General features: G+C 46.7%; 1 protein-coding gene and 1 long non-coding RNA gene across 3 annotated transcripts in view; one reads left to right on the top strand and one right to left on the bottom strand.

The window, feature by feature from the left end:
* Window positions 1-5,095, top strand: part of GPC3 (glypican 3) — a 450,311-nt gene extending 445,216 nt beyond the window's left edge. For both annotated transcript variants that reach the window (XM_002720303.6, XM_089324361.1), the window contains exon 8: window positions 4,581-5,095. In XM_002720303.6, coding sequence (XP_002720349.1) covers window positions 4,581-4,750 — 170 coding nt within the window. In that variant the 3' untranslated portion in view covers window positions 4,751-5,095. The remainder of the gene's footprint in view (window positions 1-4,580) is intronic.
* The window catches only part of LOC138847734 (uncharacterized), a 91,618-nt gene continuing 67,085 nt past the window's right edge, over window positions 2,210-26,742 (bottom strand). The window contains exons 2-3 of the long non-coding RNA XR_011385682.2: window positions 4,531-4,613; window positions 2,210-2,310 (exon numbers count right to left, since the gene is read on the bottom strand). This is a non-coding gene — a long non-coding RNA (uncharacterized LOC138847734). The remainder of the gene's footprint in view (window positions 2,311-4,530; window positions 4,614-26,742) is intronic.

The raw sequence follows: 26,742 nt of genomic DNA, 5'->3' as shown, positions 1-26,742 counted from the left end.
TGGCTGCAAAAAGGTTCTCACTGATGATAGAAACAATTTATGTTCTGGAAAATCAGTGATAAACATAAAAAGATGAATTGTTTAAAAGAGAAAGGATGGTGGTGGTTCCATAATATGCATGGTTTGTAACAAACTGGAAATTCTTTGGTCTGGTGTAGATTTAGCTGCTTTGTAGGTTTTTTGTTAAAAAATTTTTATATGTGCTACTGGCTAATACCCAGATACAGTTCCCACAGGCTACATGTTTTCCAAGATCACGAGTCAAATTGTGTGGTTTCCTTACTTCAAAGCCTTCAGTGGTGCCCTGTTGCCCACAGAATAGTTGCAGCACTTCTACTGTACCATGATTTGACCCTTACTTGTCCATCTTGCCTTACCTTTCTTTCGTCACCCCCCACCTACCACCCTACATGTGCACAACCCACAACAGAGTACACTCCATGGTCTCTACTACCATGGAGACTTCTTGTACGTCCTGACCATGCCTTCCCTATATTCCCTGATTTGGGCGATTTGGCTCAAGCTAAACCATCTGCCTGGAATAACCATTTCATTCAGCCCTGCCACAGTTCTCCTGTGTCCTGGTGGAGACTGTATCCTAAACATTTCAGAAGTCCTCCCAGATCCTTCTACTTGGAATTTTTCTCTGTCCCTTCTACCTCATGGTGTTTTTACTTGTGCGTTGATCTGAGCCAAGAAGCTAGTTAGCTTGTCTGATGGTCTGTTTCCCTTGCCAGGGTGTAGGATTCCTGAAGACACACACTAAGTCTTTTTCCAAGCTCTTAGCTCAGGGCTTGAGACTCAGCAGGCTAGCGTTGTTTGTTGGATTACATTGGATTATCTTTCCCCTGTCCAGGAATGTCCATATTTATCCTCTATGAAAATCCTGTTCTGTCTCCCATAAGGCTTCTTTGTTATACTGAACCGTCCTCTTCGTCGCTTACCTTTATGATGGTGGCCCAGGCCCAGAGTGTAGCTTTCCTGGATTCCCAGGAACGTCGGCCACAGAAGCTTGACAGTGGAGTTGGCATGGAGAGCTTCAGGAAATTTGTAGCCACTGTTTAAAACGCACAAGGAGGTAACATCTGAATGTTCCTAAGAGCTCTTTGGAGATAGAACATTTGACCCAACTTGGTGCTTGGGGTGTCTAATGGCCCGGGGCCAGCTTTCATTTCATCAGGGCAATAGACATGATAATTCTCCTTCCAGATCCCCAAACCCAGAGCTTTTGCAGTATTTCTCAAAGTTCAGCCAAGCTGCTTAATCAGATATGTGGTCAGTTTTAGGTGTAAACCCATTTTTCTTGCTTTTGGGATATTCTCTTTGGCTGTGTATATTTTACTAATAAAAAAAATTTATTTTGTCCAAGAAGCAATCCATTACCAGTTCATCACTGCCATGTATTTTGTATACATAATGTTTCAAGAGGCAGTACAGCTCCAAATGAAGTTTAGGATCAGACCTGGATTCTCAGTGGCTCCTTCTGCTGCTTACCAGCTGTGTAAATACGAGCAAAATAATTCAACTGAGCTCGAGCCTACTTACTGGTAAAATGAGAATTTATAGTACCTACCCTCATGACACTGTGGAGAAGCGTAAATTAAGTGAGATAATGTATATAAATAGCATAACATGGTGCCTGGCATACAATGAAAATTCAATAGCAGGAGGTCATTACTATAATTTCAAAAAATAGAGCCCAGGAGATAGAAATAACACAAGATGCCTTTGGCAGCTTAAAAAAAAAAAAGAAAAAGAAAAGAAATGCTTAGAAAGTACTAGATTTAACAGAACTGCCGGGCTTACCATAAGTGCTACAGTAAACAAAACTATTTGAGAGGATTATTTGAAGAGCAAAATAAATCGTGTAGGAGCTGAGTGGTCACATTAATAGCTGGTGTTTCATCTTGATGTTGGACAAGGGGCATCACCCAGAAAAGGAATCTGAGAGCAATACTGAGAGTGCTCTCACTCAGGTCAGCCCTAAAAATACTCCCCCCTTCATTGAAGTAGAGAAGTTGCCGTGGGACTCAAGGCAGGGCTTTCAACAGCCCCGGCCATATGTGCCCTCCACTTGGGTGAAATCCGATCGTGACCTAAGCCTGCGCTGTCCTTGCCGACTGACAGCTGACCTCGGCCTTCTCTGTGTGCCCTGCATCGTTCACCTTCTAGAGAGAGGTTTCATTTCCCAAGAAAACATTGCTCTTTGTTCCATTTCTCTCTTTATTTCCTTCGAGCGCATTTCTTTGAGGATGGAGGATCTGGATTACATGGTATGCTCTGTTGCTTTTCCGTGGACAAGAGGGTTCCCTGGAAAATTTGAGCTCAATTACTGTCAGCACTCCGGAAGAAAGACTTTCCCAACTTTTACAGAGTACGATGTGATCGTATTCATATAGATGAAAAGTTCAGACATCGTTTCCTTGTATAGCAATGAAAAGTTGTTAGAATGAATAACAAAATGGAAAAAGATTTGCATTGCCCAAAGGCAAAGGAGTCAATGCAATATATATTAATGGGGAAAATATCATTACCCATTGGATTAAAACGGATATGAAGTACTATGCATTGAGAGATAGAATTGGTAAACTAAAACACAGAAAAAGTTCATCTGCACTAGTAATCGAATACATGCAAATTAAAGAGACCTTAAGATATCACCTGATATTCACAAAAATCCCTTTCCTCGATGGTAGCACAGTAAAGTGGTTCCCTCATCTTTGCTGGTGGCTGTAGAAATTGCAGTAGCCCTTTTGGAAAGGGCCGTCACAGTCTGAAATGAGAGCCTCTGGTTTTGATCACCTTGACCTTGCTGCCTGCTCTAACCCGTGTCCGCCTCAGGGCGGCCCTGGTCCTGAGCCCCGATCCGCACACTTTCTTCCTGTGACTTACTGAGTGTTTCATGCCCTGTAAGAGGAGCTGCCTCTTCCCCTTCCTCCCTTCGGTAGAATCCCAGTCACTTCCTCTGTGCCTGCTGCCCTTGCATCTCAGAGTCCCAGCGAGATCTTTCCAGCTCCCTTGGCCACGGGACAGTTGGCTGGCGGGTGAGGGTGCTCACATCACATCACCTTCACAAAATATTGACATAGAAACATTGGCCATGGAGTCGAGAGATGCCAAGGGAGTAGGTTTGAACTCTAAATTTGGAAAAGAAAACCTGTAAGAAATGGAAGCCTGCGCTAGGGTCAGCCATCTTGAATCTGCTGATAAACTGCTGTCTACTTCGACTTGCCTCCTGGGAGACGTCTGTGCATCCCGCCAAGCCCAAGGCTTCCTGGTTTCTTTTGAGAACCATGAACACATCTCTGAATGGCAGGCAGTTAACGAATGAAATAGCCTCACCCATTAACCTCTTGTTCATCTCAGTATGCTTGATTACGCCTTAAATTCTATGTTTTAGATCAATTTTATTTTTTACCTTTTTAGTGGGGGGAAGGTGGCAGAAAAGGCCTTGTAAAGAAAAGAACTATTTGGGAAAAGGAAAATAACCTTCAAAATAAACTATACTATCCTCAACCCTAATTAAAGCAAAGTACCGGGGCCAGCGCTGGGGCGTAGTAGGTAAAGCTGTCGCCTGGGATGCCAGCATCACCATATGCGCACCAGTTTGAATCCCGGCTGCTCCACTTCCAATCCAGCTCCCTGCTAATGGCCTGGGAAAAGCAGCAGCAAATGGCCCAAGTGTTTGGGCCCCTGACACCCACGTGGGAGACCTGGAAGAAGCTCCTGGCTTCGGCCTGGCCAGTGTGGCCATTTGGAGAGTGAATCAGTGATAGACTTGAGAAAGAGATCTGTTTTCAGATATAATAAAAATAAATAAATCTTTAAAAAGAAAAGTACCCAAGACAAAGAAGAGTGTATGGGGTATAGCGCACAGGTAAAGTATGCTTATAAGTTCCCGCCAACACATACACAGACACAAATGTAGTGGCAAGGGTTTGGTGCAGTGGTTAAGACATGACTTGGGATGCTCACATCCCATATTGGAATGCCTGGGTTCTTGCCTCTACTTCCAGTTCCAGCTTTCTGCTGATGTGCACCATGGGAGGCAACAGATGATGGCTCAAGAATTTTGGTCCTTGCCACCCACCCACATGGGAAACTCAGACTGAGTTCCCAGCTCCTGGCTTTGGCCTGGTTGAGCCCTGGCTGTTGCAGGCATTTGGAAAGTAAACCAGTGGATGGGAGATTGATTCTCCGTCTCTATCAATGTAAAAAAAATTTTAAAAGACACAAGTGCCACCACTCACATAGCACCTTACATTCTGATACCAATGAGATGTGGTGATAATGACCCTCAAGCATAGCCATGCCCATGAGATGTTGCAAAGGCCCAACGTGCACCCTGGGCTGTGGGCGCAGCCAGAGGGGCGGGGGTGCCACCTACTCGCTCCCTCTTGCTATGACCACCACCACCCATACACATCTTTCTTCTCATCTCCCAGAGCTTTTCTTCCCAAGAAAGGAGGGAATCGAAGCCAGGGCTTCCCAGCAGTTCAGAAACGTGCTGGAGCCATGAGAAGTGTCTACCTGATGCCGTGGGTGCTCTCCCATTTCAAATCCTTCTTTTCTTTCGGCAGAACTGGCTTACGACCTGGACGTGGACGATGCTCCTGGAAGCAAGCAACACGTGAATCAGAAGGACAGTGATCTGGCCACCTCACACAACCTCGGGAATGCCCGGTCCCCGCTGCCGCTGCTCGTCAGCATGGCCATTTACGTGGCGTGCTTCTTCTTCCTGGTGCACTGACTTCTTAGTGCCTAGCCCCTGTGCTGCCCTGCAGCACCCTGTGGTTTTCCTGCATAAAGGGAACCACCTTCTTATTGTTTTCTATTTTTTTATCTCGTATACCTCCTCCAGCCATTAAGTAGAGGACTAACCACGAGTTACGTTTTTCGAAAATCAAATGGTATCTTTATGAGGAAGGTAAATTTTAGTGGTAGGATAGATTGTCCTTTTGCAGAGAAAATAAAATCAACTTGTGCCAAATTATTTTCCTATGTTTGGCTGCTAGAACATGGTTACCATGTGTCTTTCTCTCTCTTTCTCTTTGCATGGATTTCTTTGGAAAAAAAATAAATGATCAAATAAAAATGTGTTGTTGTTGTTTCTGCAAACCCTCCTCCTTCTCACCCTGCTTTCTCTTTATGAAAATGCCATCAGGCCCAACCCAGTGGAGTCCTCGCGTTCCACCTCCCCACTGGCCTTTTGGGTGGGTGGGGGATCAAAACTGACCCCAAGCCCCAGTGAAACCCACTCCCTCCCAACACACACACTTCGCAGTCTCCAGTTAAAGCCCTTGCCTGGAATGTCGCCTGTGATACCACAGGTGTCGCCAAAGATTTCCCAGGGCTGGTCTGTCTGAACAAGCGTCCCTTTGCTAAGAAATCCTCTGTGCAGCTCAGCGTACAGTTGCACGATAACTCTTCGTCCTTCCCCTGCACCCCCCAAAAAAGGTGGGTCAAACAGTGCAAAGCAAGAATTCCCTGTGCTTCCCTGCTGCTGACTCAGGCTTGGTTTCTGTCACCTCTCTCTCCAGGGGCTGCCATGGCAAGGCCAGCAGTTACCCTGGGTAGGTTGTCATCCTTGAGCCTGTCTAGGAAGAACACTCACCCTTGACCTCAGGTGGGCATCTTCAGCATTTATGTATTCAACAGTGTTGTTTTGCCAACCTATTGGGCTTCAGACACTGTCCCAGAGGCGGGAGACAGTGGGGTACACAATAGATTCAATCCCTGCTCTCATGGGACTAAAGGTCTGGCACCAACACCAATCGCAACACCAGCTTTCTGTCAATCATAGGCCCAGTACTGTTACTTGAATCTGTTTTTCCCCACATACGACATTGCAATAATGGCACCTAGGTTGATACGTGGACATTCTACTCCCAGGGAAGCCCAGGAATAACCAACTTGCCATTTTTATCATGCGTGTGACGCTCAGCCCATTGCCCTTTTGCCAGATCAAGTCAATGGAGACATTGTTGATTCTTTCTAGAGGGTGAGAGCTCGACCTCCCACCTGGGAAGTATGAGAAAGGATGAAATGCAGGGAAGGGGTGTGAGCAGAGGTCAAGGAGTGGGCTGAGAACTCCCCTTTGATTCTAGGAGGTGGTCCCAGTCAGGATCTCCGATTTCAGCACGATGGCAGGAGGTCAGCATGCGGGAAGCGGTAGGTGTAAATTCTCACAACTTATCATCCCCCCTCCTGCTGTGCCCAACACGCTTCTGTCAGTCTCCTGCGGAGCACAGGTTTCCAGTGCCCAGTTTTGTCCTTTGCAGGCGTGCCCACAGGCACAGATAGGAAAGGTTCCGTCCAGTCTTCCTGCAGTTGATGTTGTTGAAATTCAGACTACAGGCAGTTGTGTGTGTTAAGATGATTTCAAGGACTTGTAATCATTGGTGCGATTCGAAAGCAGCAGCCAATTCTCTTTGTTTTTCAATTCCCCAATATGTCTGTATTTGAGTAGGATTTGTGTCATACATTTCTCGTCTCCCCCACACACCGCCAACGCCTCTTAGGACATTGCCAGCATGTGATCATGTTTGACGTGCTTCAGCAGTTCCCAGCACATGAGCCAAGGCAGCCAGTGTTTCTGTGGGCCTGTTCCTCTATCTCCCAGCTATCCCCCTCCCCAGGCTGAGTGATGTGGGCCTGAAGACAGTGCCCCTGCAACGCCCAAGGCCTGCTGGCTTCAGCAACACGGCTGGGATTCAAATGGATAACCATACACGCTTAGAAAACATGCAGAACTACCATCTCCTGTTGACACGCACAGTTCCTCCATGGTCTGGCTCTTAACTCTGGTGCCTTTTTGGATCCCCCTATGTGTTTTTGTATTAGTCTTATTCATAATTTAGTTTTAAGGTGAGCAGTGGCTTTTCATCTTAGAGATGTTTATTTTACCCTTCAATGTAAACTTCCTAGACTTGAATGATGTTGAGATGACTACTGTCAGAAGAGGCGGCCCGGCAGCTGGAAAGTTGCCTCATCCTGTAGGAAATGTCCAGGACTCCTTCTCATTGGATGAGCACATGAACTTCCACTGGCTCAACAGGGTTAATTCATGGCTGAAAGGGACCCTATAGCTCATCCTGCCCTCCTGAGGCAGGGCACTTATGAGGTCACAAAGCAGCCTGTTTGGTTGCTGGACACCTGCATGTTTTAAGCAAAATTATGTTTTTTGGGGGCCGGCACTGTGGTGTAGTGGGCTAAGCCTCCACCTACGGTGCCAGCATCCCATATGGGCACCAGTTTGAGTCCTGGCTGCTCCTCTTCCAATCCAGCTCTCTGCTATGGCCTAGGAAAGCAGAAGATGATGGCCCAAGTCCTTGGGCCCCTGCACCTGCATGGGAGACCCGGAAGAAGCTCCTGGCTCAGCTCTAGCCATTGAGGCCATCTGGAGAGTGAACCAGCAGATATAAGATCTCGCTCTTGCTCACTCGCTCTCTCTCGATCTCTTTCTTCTATCTCTCAAAATCTTTAAAAAATTGCTTTTTGAAGGAATAGGTTATTACAACAGAAGTATTACGACTCATAAAAGTTCTAACAAATTTTTATAGTTTTTGAAGTGCTGTTTTCCCCATAATTCTGTATTCATTAATATCCAATACTAGTTCCTGATGTACAGGGCTTCTAGTCATTTTTTGCCCTCGCTGTGTATGTAGCTTCATACACGGGCATATGCTGAACACAGAATTCTGTAAATATACACCCATCTTCATCAGATTGAGCCCACATCTGTACATCTAGGATTTCCACCTGTGGGTCTGAATCTTCTGTAAAGAGTGCCATGGGATTAAAACACCACCACTATTCTCGTTGCCCTCAACGATACTGTAGAATCATGGAATTGCCTCTTCTGGGTTGGTTACTTTCCTGCACGTATAAGGTTTACAAACTCCTGCAGCCCTAGTCCATGGCCCAGTAGGGTGGAGGTCCTCTCATGCAATTGGGCCCACAGCTGAACCCATGATGCAGCCAGAGCCTGAGCAGAGAGGATGATGGGTCATTATGTACCCGTAGAAGCCCAGGAATTCCACCAGAATACTTTGGGAACGCACACACTTGCTTAGCAAACACATCACACTCTAAAACGTGATGAGGCCGGCGCCGCGGCTCACTAGGCTAATCCTCCGCCTAGCGGCGCCGGCACACCGGGTTCTAGTCCCAGTCGGGGCGCCGGATTCTGTCCCGGTTGTCCCTCTTCCAAGCCAGCCCTCTGCTGTGGCCAGGGAGTGCAGTGGAGGATGGCCCAGGTGCTTGGGCCCTGCACCCCATGGGAGACCAGGAAAAGCACCTGGCTCCTGGCTCCTGCCATCGGATCAGCGCGGTGCGCCGGCCGCAGCGCGCCGGCCGCGGCGGCCATTGGAGGGTGAACCAACGGCAAAGGAAGACCTTTCTCTCTGTCTCTCTCTCTCACTGTCCACTCTGCCTGTCAAAAAAAAAAAAAAAAAAAAAAAAAACGTGATGAACTGCTGGCTGGCTGAACCCCTGAGATGTTTCTGCAAGAATCGCTATCAAACCAGGTCTCTTCCATCCCATACTTGCACAACTCATTTCTTAGATTTATTTTTTTGAAAGGCAGAATGAGATGTTTCCATCTGCTGGTTCACTCCCCCAGATGGCCACAACTGCCAAGGCTGGGCCAGGCTGAAGCCAGAAATCAGGAAATCCATCTGGGTTCCCCAGTATGGGAGGCAGAAACCCAAGCACTTGAGCCATCATTCACTGCCTCCATGGTACATCATGTGGAAGTTGGAGAGCTGGGACTCTATTTCAGTCACTCCTATAGCATGCAGGCATCGCATGTATCAGCTTGACCTTCTGCATCACACCATTTTTTTTAAAGATTTTCATTTATTTGACAGGTAGAGTTGCAGATAGTGAGAGAGACAGAGAGAGAGGTCTTCCTTCCGCCGTTTCACTCCCCAGATGGCCGCAACGCCCAGAGCTGTGCCGATCCGAAGCCAGGAGCTTCCTCCAGGTCTCCCATGCAGGTGCAGGGACCCAAGGACTTAGACCATCCTCTACTGCTTTCCCAGGCCATAGCAGGGAGCTGGATTGGAAGTGGGGCAGCTGAGTCTCAAACCGGCGCCCATATGGGATGCCGGCAGTGCAGGCGGAGGATGAAGCCACTGCACCACAGTGCTGGACCCAATAACTGATTTTTAAAAATGAAATTCCAGGGCAGGCACTTGGTGCAGTGAGTTAAGCTGGAGCTTGGAACGCCCACATCCCATGTCTGCGTGCCTGGCCCAAGTCCTGGATTCTTTACTTTCCATCCAACTTCCTGCTAATGTACCTTACGGCTCAAGCATTTGGGCCCCCGCCACTCATGTGGGAGACGCAGCTGGAGTTCTGAGCTTGGCCCTGCTCTGGTTGATGCTGGAATTTAGAGAGTGAACCAGCAGATGGAAGTTCCGTGTCTGTCACTCTGCCTTTCAAATAACTAAATCTTTTAATACGAAGAAATTCTAAAGGCTTTTGATTTTATTTGTCTATGTATCGTGCCACACACTATATACTCAGTGTGGGTGTGCATGCGTGCTGGGATGGAGAAATACTTTTCTCTTGCCAAGGCCACAGCATTTTTGAAATCCTTTTCTGGAATTGCTGTTGAACCAGTTGATGTGCCATACAAGAAAACCAGCCTTATTTCTTTATAGTCACACCGTGTTTGGAACCAAAAATAATATTCTTTGCTTGATCGCTCACCTCATTCACTGCATTTGCTGCCAAGTAGCTTTTATCTGTTTCCAAAAACCAAATCTGCCCTCAAGAAACAAACGCCCCCACCCCCACACCGGAGAAGGTTCCAAAGAATGTGCTACAAGCTAGAAAGGTTTTTCATTATTGCCAAAGAAAAGTTCTAGAAACGTTGGGGACACTCTCCCTGGAGCAGGGGGCTCTTGCAAGGGCCCTAGTTTAGATGTAGACGCTCTGCTGGCTTTGTTGTGGCCAAGAAAATAAGCTTAGCGCTTGTTATTCGCTTTGATTGATTTAGAAATAAATAGATCATCTTTTGAAAGAGTCACATTAAAAAGAGCACATGGCTAGCACGCAGTTGGTGCTTAGTAAGGACTTGTTTAATCCAATATTCATTCGACAAGGATTTTTGAGCGATGCTTTGTGCAAGACCCCGAGTTGTAGCCTAGAGACACAATATATGATACAGCCCCTGCCCTCAGGGGTTTTACATGTATTGTGGGAGTCAGAGAAATGACATCTATGTCCCACCTCAAAGCACCTGCATTCAAGTCCTGACTGGCTCCTGACTCCAGCTTCCTGTGAGTGTGGCCCCTTGGAGGCAGTGGTGACGGCTTAAGTAACTGACTTCCTTACCACTCCCATGGGAGACCTGGCTTCAGTCCCCAGCTCCTGGCTTCAGCCCAGCCCAGTCCTGACCACTGTGAGCATTTGGGTGTGAACCAGTGGATGGGAGCAAGTGCACTCGCCCTCTCCCATGCATTCCTCCCACCACTGCCCTGACTATAATATTTTTTTAAAACTACAGTAAATACAGTCTAGCATTGTGGTGTGGTAGGTTAAGCCACCACTTGGGATACCTGCATCCTATATCATAGTGCCAGTTTGAGTCCCGGCTACTCCACTTACCATACAGCTCCCTGCTCATGGTCTTGGAAGATAGCAGATGATGGCCAAGTACTTTGGCCCCTGCTGCCCAATGTGGAAGACCCGGATGGACTTCTTGGTTCCTGGCTTCAGCCTGGCCCAGACCTGGCTGTTAAAACCATTTGGGGAGTAAACCAGTAGACAGAAAATCTGTCTTTCCCTGTCACTCTGCTTTTCAAAGAAGTAAATGAATTTAAAAATTACAGTACAATATAAACACTACATGGGATAAATGGGAGAGCAGAATGGCTACATACTACGGTCAACGGGATTATGGATATGATCCTTGAAAAAAGTACAGAATGAAGAACATGTCCAGGTTAAAAGGAAGAAGGCGGCTATTTGAAGGAAGTGTAGAACTTGTGCAGGCTGTGAAGGGGGAAGTGTGTCTCAGAACAGGGTGATGTCTCAGAACAGGGTGATGTCTCAGAATGGCGTGACACAGCCCCATCGTGCGTTACTTTGCCATGGTGAGACATTGCACACCAGCAGGGACCTCCGCGGGAGAGGGGCCAGGTCTGCAGTGGAGGGTGTACACAATGGAATAGGATGCAGCAGTCAGAAGCAATGAACCGTATATCCACCCAGCAGCATGGACGGATCTTAAAATCATAGTGTGGGTAAACAAGGCAAGAAATCCAATGGGCTATATCGAGTCTCTCCATTAGGATGAATTAAAATACCAACACAAAAGACAATATATATTTTATGTTAAAAAAGTTTCACTAAAAGGTTTACATTAATGTGCCATTAGAATGGTTGCCCTAGCAGGGAGGGCAATGGAAGGGGCCTTGGGGAGGAAACAGAATTCATGAATCAAACCACGCAAGAGAGGGGCTTTGTCTGGACCAACTACTCAGCATCAGCTGAGTAGTAGATTTGTTTTTGTGTTTTGTTGTTGTTGTTGTTGTTGTTTTTAAAGAGACAGAAGGCACGTGCGTCTGCAGGTTTACCTTCCATATGCCCACAGTGGCTGAGGTTGGGCGAGACCAAAGCAAGGATCTGGAACTCTACCCAGGTCTCCTCTGGGGGTGGCGGGAGCCCAGCTACTTGGGCCATTGCCATTGTGCAGGAAACAGGAGTCGGGAGCCAGAGCTGGGCTTCACCCCGGGTACTGTGAACTGGGCATTTTCATTGGCAGCTCAGCCACCAGGCCAAATATCCGCCCCGAGCCCACACTTCAACTCAAGACTTTGCACCTGAGGTCAAGAGCATGAACAAAACCAAAGAAGAAATGGAGGGAGGGGCACAGGAAAGCATAGGACTCTAGGAGCAAGTCTTGTTCTCCAGGGCTTGGTACATAGTAGGTGCTCAGAAAATATGTCTTGAGGTGATGCGCACAGGAGCATTTAAAGTGTGTTGCCTCAGGGCACTTGAAACAACTGACTGGACAAAAATACCTTCGATTTCTGTGACACACAGGACTTGCCACCCAGAGTTCCAGAGTAAACAATCACTCAACTGTGCAGCTTCAGTTTGCAATGGCATATTTAAGAGCTGACTGGGACATGATAATTATAGGTTTCTTTTTTGGGTGAAAATCTCCAGTCCTTAGCACCATTAAGCAATGCAATTGTTGGATCTATTTTGCTTTGATGGAGTCTTCAACTCATAAAGATAGATTATCACCTCCAACCCCCATCATTTTACAGATGCAGAAACTGAGGCTCAGAGAGGTTAAGACACCTCCTTAAGGTCACAGAGCAAGGTGAGTGCAAAGTCAAGCCTGACTCAGTCAGAGGCTTTTGAATTACATTAGCTATAGCTCCCTCACTCTCAAAGCACAAAATTAACAAATGGCTACATAGCTGAGCATGAGGGAAGCTGTTTCCCGAAATCTGTGCACACACAGACAGGGTTAGTTATACTGATCTTCATTTTGATCCTACTGGCAGTTTGGAAAAAAAAAAATCCCTTATCTAACAAAACACATTGCTTTTCCAAATTAATGCGTTCAAGCCAGGGCCTGCTCGGAGCCGGTTCATGTTGCCCTTACAAATTAGAACCTGGGGTGTGGGAATTCCATCACCCTCGTGAAGGCTCCCTGTCACAACAGAGGCATTGTTCTCCTCGCCCATAGCGCTGGGTTTCCTGCCTTTTCTGTAAGATGTTAGGTATTTGTTTTGTTTTCTCGGAGCTTTTGTAATCAGTCTAGACGTGGAGCTGCGCGGAACCATCCGGGACGCAGCTACAGCTCCCACAGTGGAGTTAGGTAACCCCTTGTGCTGTTCCCTCGGGAAGCCTCTGAGCACCCCCCCAACACACACCCGCCCCTCAGCCAAGATGTCCGCGCAAAGGACGACGGGACGGCAGAGCGCTCGAATGGAGGAGCCGGGAAGGGTTGCGTCTCTGAAAATAGTCCTGGTCGCGTCGGCATCTTTGTGGAGTCCCCGGGGTGAACTGTGACCCTTCTTTTCGTCGTAGGACACTAAGCGCTTTCTCTCTCTGCCTGCGTGGTCTCCAGCATGCTTACTTCCCTGTTTCTACGTTGAGGAGTATGGATTTTACTGGACCCTGAGCCAGCAAAATACAGCAAGAGACCCCAGCAGGAGGGCAAGGCACAGCTCAACCGAGTTAGATTACGGTGGGTTTTGCTTGCTATCGCAACACGAATTATTTTGCATTGTTCTACTGTCATGGAAGAAACACAAGCATGATTTGCATTTCATAATTTACATGGCTGGTTGCATTTACTTTTACTATTATGATACACTGTTGATAGTAACCATGATTCGCCCTCTGGAAAATCCACAGAAGTCTGCCTTGCCCCCAAGAGCCTCACCATGCTTGTGATGGGAGAAGCGTCTGGAAAGTTTGAAACTCCAAATAAGATGTGTACCTTAGGGTCTGGCACTGTGGTGCAATGGGTTAAAGCCCTGGCCTACAGTCTGTATCCCATATGAGTGCCAGTTCGAGTCCCGGCTGCTCCACTTCTGATCCAGCTCTCTCTGCTGTGGCCTGGGAAAGCAGTAGAAGATGGCCCAAGTCCTTGGGTCCCTGCACCCACCTGGGAGACCCGGAAGAAGCACCTGGCTCCTGGCTTTGGATTGGCCCAGCTCTGGCTGTTGTGGACATCTGGGGAGTGAACCAGCTGATGGAAGCTTGCTCGCTCACTCTGTGATTCTGTCCCTTAAATAAATATTTTTAAATAAAAAAGAAGACGTGTACCTTAAACTTGCTGTCAATGAGGACCTTTAGAACCTTCAACCTGAGATCTCTCCCAGCATGGCCACACCGCAGAAGATGTTTATGGAATGAACATTCATTTCAGTATCGGAATGTCCAGCAGATGGGGTGAAAACTATGCATTTTCTCGCAGACCACCATCTATACGGCAGCAAGGCTACCAGGTGCTGACCAATGGTGAAATCCCATCACATCTGTCCTGCCTAATCTTCTACTAGAGGGGCACTCATTAGGAATTTACGGTCCACTTACATCACACAGATATCACATTATTTTCTGCCACTTGACCAACAAGAAAGTTTTATTCCCCAAACCTGTCTTGCACTTGTTCATGGGTAGGGGGCAAAAATGTCCAGGCACAACAGCAACACTTGGGCTGTTTACAAATGGCCCCAAATGGACTGGCTCTCTGAATGAGTTTGCTCCCTAACTCCCTGCTCAGAGCAATCCAAGTCCTAAATTACCAAAGCGAGATTAAGTATTTTCCCAATATGTTTCTGTCGCATGTATTTTTTCAGTACTTTACAAAAATCCATGTGCTGAGTATGTACATATCCAAGAAGAAAATGGAGTATTTATTTTGCCAGATCTGCTGCATTATAAAGAATGTGTCACATTATTATTTTTCACTGGAGAAGCCACTGGAGATCATCTGTCTAATATCATGAGTATTTAAAATACAGCGTGGGGCTCCCAAGGAATGAGAATCTCTTCCAAATTAATTGCCTCAAACTTTTTTCTCCATCTCTTTAGTTCCCTAGGTTGCTGATAAACTGTGTTGTTCTTTCCTAACGTTAATGGTTGCGTTTGCTGCAATTTCAGATGTTCCCTTAGTTCTATGGCACCTGATGCGATGATGATGTCCCAACATGGCTCCCTCGTGTGAATCTGAGGAAACTCGGGGAAACTGGAGATGTGGCAGTCAACGCCCTCTCACTATCACCAGCCCAGCCACCGTGTCACGAAAACCCGAGATTACAGTAAGTGCTGTAGCGCCCACCCCCCCGCCCCGGGCGTGTTCTTAGGTCTATGTGAGGGAGTGTGTGGCATGGTTTGATGCATTCCTTAAGCGTTCCAGCAGCACCAGCGGTTGGATGGGATGAGAGCAAGAACTGGAGAACACTATGGCATGCCCAGAGGAGGGCGAGGCCCCTGGGCCTGCTGGGGCCTTTGTAACCGCCAGGCCCTGTTGGCCTAACGTGCTCAGGAGCTTACGCGTGGGGATTAGACGTCTCCTCAGGCTCACATGCACAGTGGTCTTCAGCTCTAAAAAAAGCTCTCAGACCTCACAGGAACAGACTTAAGGCTTCCAAACCTCCCGCCTGCCCACCCGCATAGGTCCGTATTTCACCCGTGCGGCCCAGAGGTCGCTGTCAGAAGAAGAGGCCAAGACAGAGAACGAGAAGGGACGACTCTGGCTTCGTCTCACGCTGACCATCAGTGTGCCTTTCCGAAGAGAACATTGACAACTCACAAACCGCCACAGCTGAGGCCACATGACCACAGCTGAAAGCGGCTACTAATCTGCCTCACCTCATCTCTTCATTGATTTTTCCTGAAAAGGCCTTTGGTCAAGACTTTCCACCAGTCTGACTGTAACAGACAATGCGGGGAATCCAGTCCCCCCATCTTCTGTATCTCGGGGGTAAGACTCTTAGCTCAGATATCTTCCAACATTGCTCTTCTTGGTCCCTTTTGCTTCATTGCTTAGCTAGGGCTGGAGGTAAGGCTCTAGGGCACTGTCACATTCAAATAAATCACCAGCCAACTGTTGGTCATAATCCGAGCTTTCGAGAGTGTGCACGCAGAGCCATCCACAGTTTAGGGGCGAGCACAGGTTGCGGGCCAGCAGAACCCTAGGAGCAGGAGGAGTGTCTAACGGGAGATCAGATTCAATATAGCCAAACCACGAGGAAAGCTTAGGCCTCCCAAGAGCTGGGCAGAACAGCTGCAGCCTGTGCTATGAGCTGGCCACAGACCTAAGGAAAAAGGCACTCGTGTCCTCCAAGAGCTTGCCAGGCCCATCCACCCAGTTAATCCTGATGAGCGCGCTTCAGTGACCGCGAGCCATTCTCCAGCAGGGAGGCAGGAAGTCCACCAGCCCCTGTGCCCACAGCTGACACCCAGTTCCCATGGGAGCCCACAGCTGGGCTGTGACATGGCGAGTCACACACCTGCTCCCACGACCAGGCCCGGGCCCTCATATCAGTTCATGCTCCGGGGGCTGCTGCTGTGGCGTAGTAGGTTAAGGCTTCGCCTGCAACCCCAGCATCCCATATGGGCACTGGTTCATCTCTCCACTGCTCCTTTTCCAGTCCAGCTCTCTGCTGTGGCCTGGGAAAGCAGTGGAGGGTGGCCCAAGGACTTGGGCCACCCTCCACCCACATGGGAGACCTGGAAGACACTCCTGGCTTTAGATCGGCGCAGCTCCGGCCATTGTGACCATTTGGAGAGTGAACGCGCGGATGGAAAACGCTCACACTTGCTAGCTTTCTCTCTCTCTCTCTCCCTCTCCCTCTCTCCTTCTTCCTCTCCCTCTCTCCCCCTCTCCCTCCCTCCCTGAGACTAACTCTCAAATAAATAAATACATTTTAAAAATCTTAAAAAGTTCACATTCCCAGGTGAGATCGAAGCCAGCATGCAGACATGGCTGTGATGCAGAGGGACCGGTTTCGCTTTCAGCCTGCAGCTGCGCAAGGCCCAAGGGAGCAGCTGCACCCCACTTCCTCAGTGGCTAGGCTCCCCAGCGGTGCCATCCATCAGGTCGCTGGGAGCCCGCATGAAGCCGTAGGCTTCCGAGCCGGCAGCCGGCCGGGACTGGTTTCAAGTGCCTTCCCCATTCTTCCTTGCTCAGAATTCTCCGGAAGCTGCAGAGCTCGGAGTTTCTTCTCCAAAAATCTTCTGGCATTTTGTCTTTGTAATCATTCCAAACCCACTCTGCATTCTTATAAAACTGAGATGATTAAGGCGCACTCACTCTTAGGTGCTGATTTGCAATGGGAAGTGAACTGGATGGCCCTGTTTGAGCTCTCAGGGAGTGTTGATTTCCTGCCTGAGCTCCACCCCACCCCCCAACCCCTGCCAACCCAATACGGTTTTCTACTGCTGGTCAGAATAGCCGCTTGGGATGGTGGAGTGCAGGATTTGAGGTTGCCAGGAACAGAGCGGGAAGGTGCCTGAGGTCCAGCTTCAGTCCTGGATCCAGGAGGGGAAAGACTGGCCAGGACCTGGTAGCAGCTCAGCAGATGCCTCTAGTCAAGGGCAACTGGTAGACCTTGTGCTGCAGTGAGTACAACGTCTACAGTAGAGCCTCCCCTGGCCCTGGGCTTGGCACATCCACTGTGTGTGCTACATACAGGAAGTGACAAACCACCCCCCCCCCAGCAGAGCAGGCAAGCCCTTGAGGTCAACTAGACCAACTCACCAACTTGCTCAGCCAATGGAGGGGGGAAAGTATGGCCTTGGGATCAAGGAGATACTGGGGTTATGCTAGAGCCTGGGGCCTCCTAGAATCCAGTCCACATCTCTCCTGGTGGTCAGCTCATGAATGGGATCCGAATAAAGCAGCCTCTCCCTGGCCAGAATCTAGAGCTTTCTCCATGTGAGAGCGCCTGGGTTCTTATCACCAACTCCCCTTGTCATCAGTGCTGGTGACAAGAATCAAACAAAGAAATGCCTTATAGAGTCTAAATCGCCTGGAGGCTGCAAGGCAGATGCCAGAGCAGTTGATGGAGAGCCTATTAGAATCGGCATTTCCTACGAGGCCTAAAAGACATGAATTTTCCTTAGAGAAACAGATGGAGATTCACTTCAAGGGCCATGGAGAAGAAAAAACACATTTGCTCAAATGGCATGGTCTTCTGCTCCTGCAGTAACTCACGCACAGGCCCCCGCCTCTCCTCCTGGCCTCCAGTCTAGGGAGGCAGAATTCAACTGCCGATTCCAGGATGCTTTTCCAAGAACAACAGCGTATCCGGCCCGATGGTTTGTGCTTTGCACTTCTACTGGCTGGCAGCAGCACAAGGCTGGGCATTCCCTTTCCTTCACCCTCATCCGTGCGGCCTGGCCACGGCCAGACTCTGCAAGTCTTAGCTCGGGAAAAGGTCACACACCTGGTTCTTGGAACCAAGGAGAAAGGTGAACCAAGGCAGGAAATTAAAAATGAGAAGAAACGAACGCCATCCCCGCGGTAGAAGCCACTGGATTTGAACTAAAATTCCACCCACGCTAAGTGATGCGGCCACAGGGACTTGGCTTCCCTTGAGACTCGGTACACCTTCTTCAGAGGCTCTGCTGGCTCCTCAGGTATAGGAAATCCACGTGAGATACAGTAGGCAGACACTGAGATCCTTCAGACAATGCGCCACACCCTGTAAAGCCATCTGGACTAGAATGATCTATATATTCGCAAATCTAGAGTCACAGAAGAAAGCTACAGGCTCTGAGAGGCGAATCCCATGGTGGGAACACAGAACGTTAGCAGCCCATAAAATCTGTTACATCTGGGAGAAAACTGTAAAGTGGAGACAATACACTTTGCAATCATTTCATAACTCCACTTAAGGATACATTGAGTTTTACATTATATGGCATTATATGGGTCTGTTTCCTTATCTTTTTTTTTTATTTTTGACAGGCAGAGTGGACAGTGAGAGAGAGAGACAGAGAGAAAGGTCTTCCTTTGCCGTTGGTTCACCCTCCAATGGCCGCCGCTGCAGCCGGCGCACCGTGCTGATCCGATGGCAGGAGCCAGGATCCAGGTGCTTTTCCTGGTCTCCCATGGGGTGCAGGGCCCAAGCACCTGGGCCATCCTCCACTGCACTCCCTGGCCACAGCAGAGAGCTGGCCTGGAAGAGGGGCAACCGGGATAGAATCCGGCGCCCCGACCGGGACTAGAACCCGGTGTGCCGGCGCCGCAAGGTGGAGGGTTAGCCTAGTGAGCCACGGCGCCGGCCTGTTTCCTTATCTTTTTTAAAAAGCTGATACGAAATGGTTAGATCCTGTACTTAGCACTGAAGTTTTTTGTTTGTTTGTTTGTTTGTTTTGGACAGGCAGAGTGCACAATGAGAGAGAGAGACAGAGAGAAAGGCCTTCCTTTCTGTTGGTTCACCCCCCTAATGGCCGCTGTGGCCAGCACTGCGCTTATCTGGAGCCAGGTGCTTCTCCTGGTCTCCCATGGGGTGCAGGGCCCAAGCACTTGGGCCATCCTCCACTGCACTCCCGGGCCACAGCAGAGAGCTGGCCTGGAAGAGGAGCAACCGGGACAGAATCCAGCACCCCAACCGGGACTAGAACCCGGGGTGCCAGCACCGCAGGCAGAGGATCAGCCTAGTGAGCCGTGGCGCCGGCCAGCACTGAAGTTTTGCAAGAAATTTCTTCTTTGATCAAACCCTTCAATTGAATTCCCTTCTTCCTCTACTTTTTGGGTGAGAGGTAGCCAGAGATGTCGTTGAGAATGAGATGAAGCTTAGATCTCTCAAGTGTAGCATGGATGGCTCCTAATGATCCCCTGTTATCCCCGCCCCTGGGTAATCTCTTCCCTTTGGATGTAGACAGGACATGGTGACTGGTGACTTGCTTCTAATGAAGCAAAAGTGATGAGATTGGGGACAGATGGACTGTGGCTTCCTTATATCTTCCCACACAAACAAGAGAGACTGTGGCTCCCATCTTACTTCCTCTCTTGCTGCCAAGTTTGTACATTGCAATTGTAGAGAGGTCTCCATGGCGAAAGTGAGTATCTCCACGTACTAGCAAGCCAGGAACTGAAGCTTGCCAACAGCCCAATTAATGAGTGTGTAAGCGGAGCTACCTCCAGCCAAGCCCTGAGGGAAATGCAGCCCTTGGTGCCGGCCAGAGACCATGAAACCGCAAAACCAGCTAAGCCACATTGATTCCTGACCCACAGAACCATGTGATGACCAATGTTTTCTTTTAAAGTTGCTACATTTGGGGTTATTTGTTATGCAGCAATATATAACTTACACCCAGATACACCAGACTTGGCTCCTGAGTCTCCTACGGTGGTCCTTCTAAATTAACTCTACATTACAAGTCCCTAAACCAGTAAGGACCAACAGAAATATAATGCAAACCACATAGGTATTTAAATTTTCTAGTAGTCACTTTTAAAAAATAAAAAAGTGAAAATCATTTTAATAAAAAATTTTTTTTTTGACAGGCAGAGTGGACAGTGAGAGAGAGAGACAGAGAGAAAGGTCTTCCTTTGCCGTTGGTTCACCCTCCAATGGCCACCACGGCCGGCGCGCTGCGGCCGGCGCACCGCGCTGATCTGATGGCAGGAGCCAGGAGCCAGGTGCTTTTCCTGGTCTCCCATGGGGTGCAGGGCCCAAGCACCTGGGCCATCCTCCACTGCACTCCCTGGCCACAGCAGAGAGCTGGCCTGGAAGAGGGGCAACCGGGACAGAATCCGGCGCCCCGACCGGGACTAGAACCTGGTGTGCCAGTGCCGCAATGCGGACGATTAGCCTAGTGAGCCGTGGCGCCGGCCCATTTTAATAAAATTTAATTTTAACCAGAATACCTAAAATGCTGTCATCCCAATTTGTAAATACTATTGAAATTACTAATGAGATCTTTTCCATTTCTGTTTTTGCACAAAATCTTTGAAATCATGTGTGTCTTTCAGTATATAACACATCTCAATTTATACCAGCCACATTTCAAATGCTCAAGATTCACATGTGACCAGCGGCCTCTGTACTGGACAGGGCAATCCAGGACTAATAAGAAATTTGAATATTTGACTTCTCTGGCTTTTCATAGCACCTGCCACCATAGATGCTGATGGAGAAGCTAGCAGGGCCTGTTGCTATTGAAAAAGCCCAGGAGGATAAACATGGTATTTTTCTCCAGAGTGATCTGCAAATTCAACATAATTCCCATTAAAATATCAGCTACTGGGGGCAGGCATTTTTCTCAGTAATTAAGATGCTGCTTGAGATGCCCCACATCCCATGTTAGAGTCCCTGGTCTACTTCTGATCCAGCTTCCTACTGTGAGCACCCTGGGAGGCAGTTGGGGATGGCTCAAGTACTTAACTCCTTCTACCAAGCTGGGAGACTTGGATTGGATTTCGGGGCTCCTGGTTTCAGCCTGGCCCAGTTCTGACATTTCTGGGCATTCAGAGAGTTAACCAGTGAGAAGGAAGATTCTCTCTCTCTCTCTCTAATGAAATGACAATAAACTGTTAAAATACTAGCTGGTAGGTTTATTTATTTTTTGGCAGAAATCAACAAGCTGATGCCAAAATGCATTGAAAACAGACCAAAGTTTGAGGAATCATACTTTCCTGTTTCAGAACTTACTACCAAACAGCTATAATCAAGTTCAAGGGAGCGTTGTACTTGCGCATACAGATCATCGGAACAGAACTGACATTCCAGAAATGAACACACATCTGTGGCCAGTTGATTGTTGACAGGGGAGTCCAGACTATTCAATGAGGAAAGAGCAGTCTCTTCAATAAATGGTGAGGGAGTGATCCAGGTAAATCACCACATGGGATGCGCTCATTCCATATTAGAGTTCCTGGGTTTGAGAGTTCCACCTCTGCTTCCAATCTAGCTCCCTGCTAATGCACACCCTGGGAGGCAACAGGTGCTGGCCCATGCACTTGGGCCCCTACCACCCTGTGTGACACCTGGGTAGAGTTCCTGCTCCTGGTTTTGGCCTGCACAAGCCCCAAATGTAGAAAGCATTTAGGCAGTGACCCAGTAGATAGAAGATATCTCTCTCGCTCACTCTCTCACTTTTGCTCTGCCTTTTAATAAAAAATATATAAACATTTAAAAATACAATAAATGGGACAGAGACAACTGGATACCTGCTTGTATAAGAAAATCAGACCCCTATCTCACACTATACACAAGAAATTAACTTAAAATGTATGTGTATGGGGAGGGAGGTCAGCATTTTGGTGCAGTGGGTTAAACTGCTGTTTGCAACTCCATCATCCCATCTCAGAGTGCCAGTTCAAGTCCAAGCTACTCCACTTTCAATCTAGCTTCCTGCAAATGCACCTGAGAAGATAGTGGATGATGGCCCATGTGGAAGATCAGGATGGAGTTCCTGGCTTCTATCTTTGGCCTAGTCCAGCACTGACTGCTGTGGCCATTTCAGGGGTGAAACTGCAACCTTCTTTGTGTGTGTGTGTGTGTGTGTGTGTGTGTGTGTGTCTGCCTTTCAAATAAATCAATCTTGAAAAGAAGCAAAAATGGATCAAAGACTAAAGTATAAGACTTAATACCATGCTTAAAGAAAAACAAGGGTAATTTTTATGACATTAGATTTGACAATTGTTACTTGGAAAACACAAAGAGTATAAGCAGCAAAAGAAAAAAGTAGGTGAATTGCACACCTAAAAAAATTAAAGGATTTGTGCTCCAAAGGATATCATCAAGAAAAATGAAAAGATAACACACAGAAAGGGAAAACGCATTTTCAGATCATATTTCTGATAAAAGACTTGTATCTGTGTCTGAAGTACATAAATACTTGTTATAGCTCAATAATATAAAGACAATCCAGTCAAAAAACAGGCAAGGATCTGAATAGATGTTTCTCCAAGGAACGGCCAACAAGCAAGATGCTCAGTACCTAAGTAACCGTCGGCTTGGAGAAGGGAAGCTGCATTGACTCCCTCCCCACTCCCACCACCACAGAGCACCAGACATCTATGCAAAAAGTTGCACAGAGGACCACTGTTCCACTCCTACCAAAAATCAAAGTCAGATTCAGAGTGAGGAAAGTGTGTGGAGCAAAGCAGAGATTCCCTGCATCTTGCAACTGGGAGTTTTGGGACATTAGCTCCAGAGCTATGCTCACTCACTCTATGTGAGCAAGAGGGATTCACCTTAGCTTCTGGGGGCTAGCAGAAGCAGCCCATAAAAAATCTGCTCCCAAAAAGGGAGAGAAAAGGCCCAAATCAATAAAATTAAAGATGAAAAGGAAATGTAACAACAGATATGACAGAAATGAAAAGAATCATCAGAATGTACTACAAAGAGCTGTATGCCAACAAACTGGGGAACCTGGAAGAAATGGATAGATTTCTGGACACATACAACCTACCTAAATTGAGCCATGAAGATATAGAAAACTTAAACAGACCCATAACCAAGATGGAAATTGAATCAGCAACAAAGACTCCCAACAAAGAAAAGTCCAGGCTTTACTGTTAATTCTACCAGACAATTAAAGAACTAACTCCAATCCTTCTCAAGTTATTCAAAACAATTGAAAGGGAGGGAATCCTCCCAAATTCTTTCTATGAAGCCAGCATCACCTTAATTACTAAACCCAAAAAAATGCAACAGCGAAAGAATTGTAGAACAATTTCCCTGATGAACATGGATGCAAAAATTCTCACCAAAATTCTAGCAAATCGAATCCAACAACACATCAGAAAGATCATTCACCCAAAACAAGTGGGATTTATTCCTGGTATGCAGGGATGGTCCAACATTCGCAAATCAATGTGATACATCACATCAACAAACTGAAGAATGAAAACCATAGGATTATCTCAATAGATGCAGAGAAAGCATTTGATAAAATACAACACCTTTTCATGATGAAAACTCTAAGAAAATTTGGTATAGAAGGACCATTCCTCAACACAATCAAGACAATTTATGACAAACCCATGGCCAGCATCCTATCGAATGGGGAAAAGTTGGAAGCATTCCCACTGAGATCTGGAACCAGACAAGGATCCCCACTCTCACTACTGCTACTCAATATAGTCCTGAAAATTTTGGCCAGAGCCATTAGGCAGGAAAAAGAAATCAAAGGGATACAAATTGGGAAAGAGGAAATTAAACTATCCCTATTTGGAGAGGACATGATTCTATATATAGGGGATCCAAAAGATTCTACCAATGTAAACTGGTAAAGCCACTATGGAAGACACTTTGGAGATACCTCAGAAATCTGAATATAACCCTACCATACAACCCAGGCATCCCACTCCTCAGAATTTATCCAAGGGAAATTAAACTGGCAAGTAAAAGAGCTATCTGCACCACCATGTTTATTGCAGCTCAATTCACAATAGCTAAGACAGGGAATCAACCTAAATACCTGTCAATAGAAGACTGGATAAAGAAACTATGGGATATGTACTCTATGGAATACTACACAGCAGTGTAAAAAATGAAATCTGGTCATTTGCAACAAAATAGAGGAATCTGGAAAGCATCATGCTGAGTGAAATAAGCCAGTCCCAAAGGGACAAATATCATGTTCTCCCTGATCAGTGACAACTAACTGAGCACCTAAAAGGAAACATGTAAAAATGAAACTAACATTATGAGGAACAATGACTTGATCAGCCCTTGCCCTGACTGTCAAGGAACACCTTACTATTTTATTCTTTTCAGTATTTTCTCTTTCTACTTAATATCATTGGTTGAGTGGGAATGAGAGAGGGAGGCGATACACAGTTCAGCATATGCTCATTCGGACTTACCCTAAGGGTAAAGCTATAAACTTACCATGGACTCCAAATCCCATTAAGTTGGCAGGTACCAATGCCGTCTTACTAAACTGATCAGTTTAAGTTGATCATAAAGATAGGATTAAGTGTCAAAGGGATCACATAAATAAGACGAAGTGTCTGCTAATAATAATAGATAGAATTAAAAAGGAGAGAATGATCCGACAATGGGAAGCAGACCACACAGCGAACTCATAGAATGACAAATGTCTTAAAAAGCACTTTGGCCTCAGAATCAGCCCTTAAGGCATTCGAATCCGGCTTAAAAGCCCATGAGAGCATTTCAGGCATGGAAAGCCAAGACACTGTGACAAAAATGACCTAATGAAAGATCTCTGAGTGATTTCCCAGGGGAAAGAAGTGGCCACCAAGGAAGAAGGTACCTTTCTCTGAAGGGAGGAGAGAACTTCTACTTTGACTATGGCCTTGTCTAAATAAGATTGGAGTTGGTGAACTCAAAAGGCTTCCATAGCCTTGGTATCTCATGACAAGAGCCTCGGGTGATCAGTGACGTCATAAATAATAAGAGTATCAATGATTAGGCCGACGGCGCGGCTCACTAGGCTAATCCTCCGCCTTGTGGCACTGGCACACCGGGTTCTAGTCCCGGTTGGGGTGCTGGATTCCGTCCCGGTTGCCCCTCTTCCAGGCCAGCTCTCTGCTGTGGCCAGGGAGTGCAGTGGAGGATGGCCCAAGTGCTTGGGCCCTGCACCCCATGGGAGACCAGGAGAAGCACCTGGCTCCTGCCATTGGCTCAGCGTGGTGCGCCGGCCGCAGCGTGCTGGCCGTGGCGGCCATTGGAGGGTGAACCAACGGCAAAGGAAGACCTTTCTCTCTCTCTCACTGTCCACTCTGTCAAAAAAAAAATAAAATAAAAAAGAGTATCAATGATTAAATCAACAACAGGAGTCACTGAGCACTTGCTCCCCAGGTAGGACCTCCGACATTAATGAGTTGTACTATGAGAATTAACAGTAAAACTTGTCTTCAAACAGTACTTTATACTTTGTATGTTTCTGTGGGTGCAAACTGTTGAAATCTTTACTTAGTATAGAGTTGATCTTCTGTATATAAAGATAATTAAAATTGAATATTAATGAAGAATGGGTTGGGAAATGGAGTAGGAGGTGGGACGGGAGTGGGGGTGGAAGGGTGAGTATGGGGGGAAGAACTGCTATATTCTAAAAGCTGTATGTATGAAATTTATATTTATTAAATAAAAGCTTTCTTAAAAAAAAGACTCCACCAAGAGACTATTGGAACTCATAGGAGAGTTTGGTAAAGTAGTAGGATATAAAATCAATACACAAAAATCAACAGCCCTTGTATACATAGATAATGCCAAGGCTGAGACTGAACTTCTAAGATCAGTCCCATTCAAAATAGCTACCAAAAAAAATCAAATACCTGGGAATAAATTTAACCAAGGATGTCAATGATCTCTATGATGAGAATTACCAAACATTAAAGAAATAAGATACCAAAAAAATGGAAAAATCCTCATGTTCATGGATTGAAAGGATCAATATCATCAAAATGTCCATTCTTCCAAAGGTAATTTACAGATGCATTGCAATACCAATCAAAATACCAAAGACATTCTTCTCAGATCTACAAAAAATGATGCTGGAATTCATATGGAAACATAGGAGACCTTGGATAGCTGAAGCAATCTTATACAACAAAAACAAAGCTGAAGGCATCACAATACCAGATTTCAAGACATACTACAGTGCAGTTATAATCAAAACAGCCCTGTGCTGTTACAAAAACAGATGGATAGACCAATGGAATAGAATAGTATCACCAGAAATCAATCTAAGCATCTACAACCAACTTACATTTGACCAAGGAGCTAAAACAAATCCCTGGAGCAAGAACAGTCTCTTCAACAAATGGTGCTGGGAAAACTGGATTTCCACATGCAGAAATATGAAGCAAGACCCCCACCTTACACCTTATACAAAAATCCACTCAAAATGGATTAAAGATCTAAATCTACAACACAACACCATCAAATTATTAGAGAACATTGGGGAAACCCTGCAAGATACAGGAAACCCTGCACAGGCAAAAACTTCTTGGAAAAAGACCTCAGAGGCACAGGCAGCCAAGGCCAAAATTAACAAATGGAATTACATCAAATTGAGTAGTTTCTGTACTCCAAAAGAAACACTCAAGAAAGTGAAGAGGCAACCGACAGAATGGGAGAAATTATTTGTAAACTATGCAACTGACAAAGGATTAATAACCAGAATCTACGAAAAGATCAAGAAACTCCACAACAACAAAACAAACAACCCAGTTAAGAGATGAGCAAAGGACTTAAACTAACATTTTTCAGACGAGATCGGGCGCGTTCAGGGTGGTATGGCCGTAGACTAAACTAACATTTTTCAAAA

This window comes from Oryctolagus cuniculus, chromosome X, assembly GCF_051225735.1.
Source record: "Oryctolagus cuniculus isolate XC-2025 breed Fujian yellow rabbit chromosome X, ASM5122573v1, whole genome shotgun sequence".
Lineage (NCBI taxonomy): Eukaryota > Metazoa > Chordata > Mammalia > Lagomorpha > Leporidae > Oryctolagus > Oryctolagus cuniculus.
This window is presented reverse-complemented; position numbering and strand designations above follow the sequence as displayed.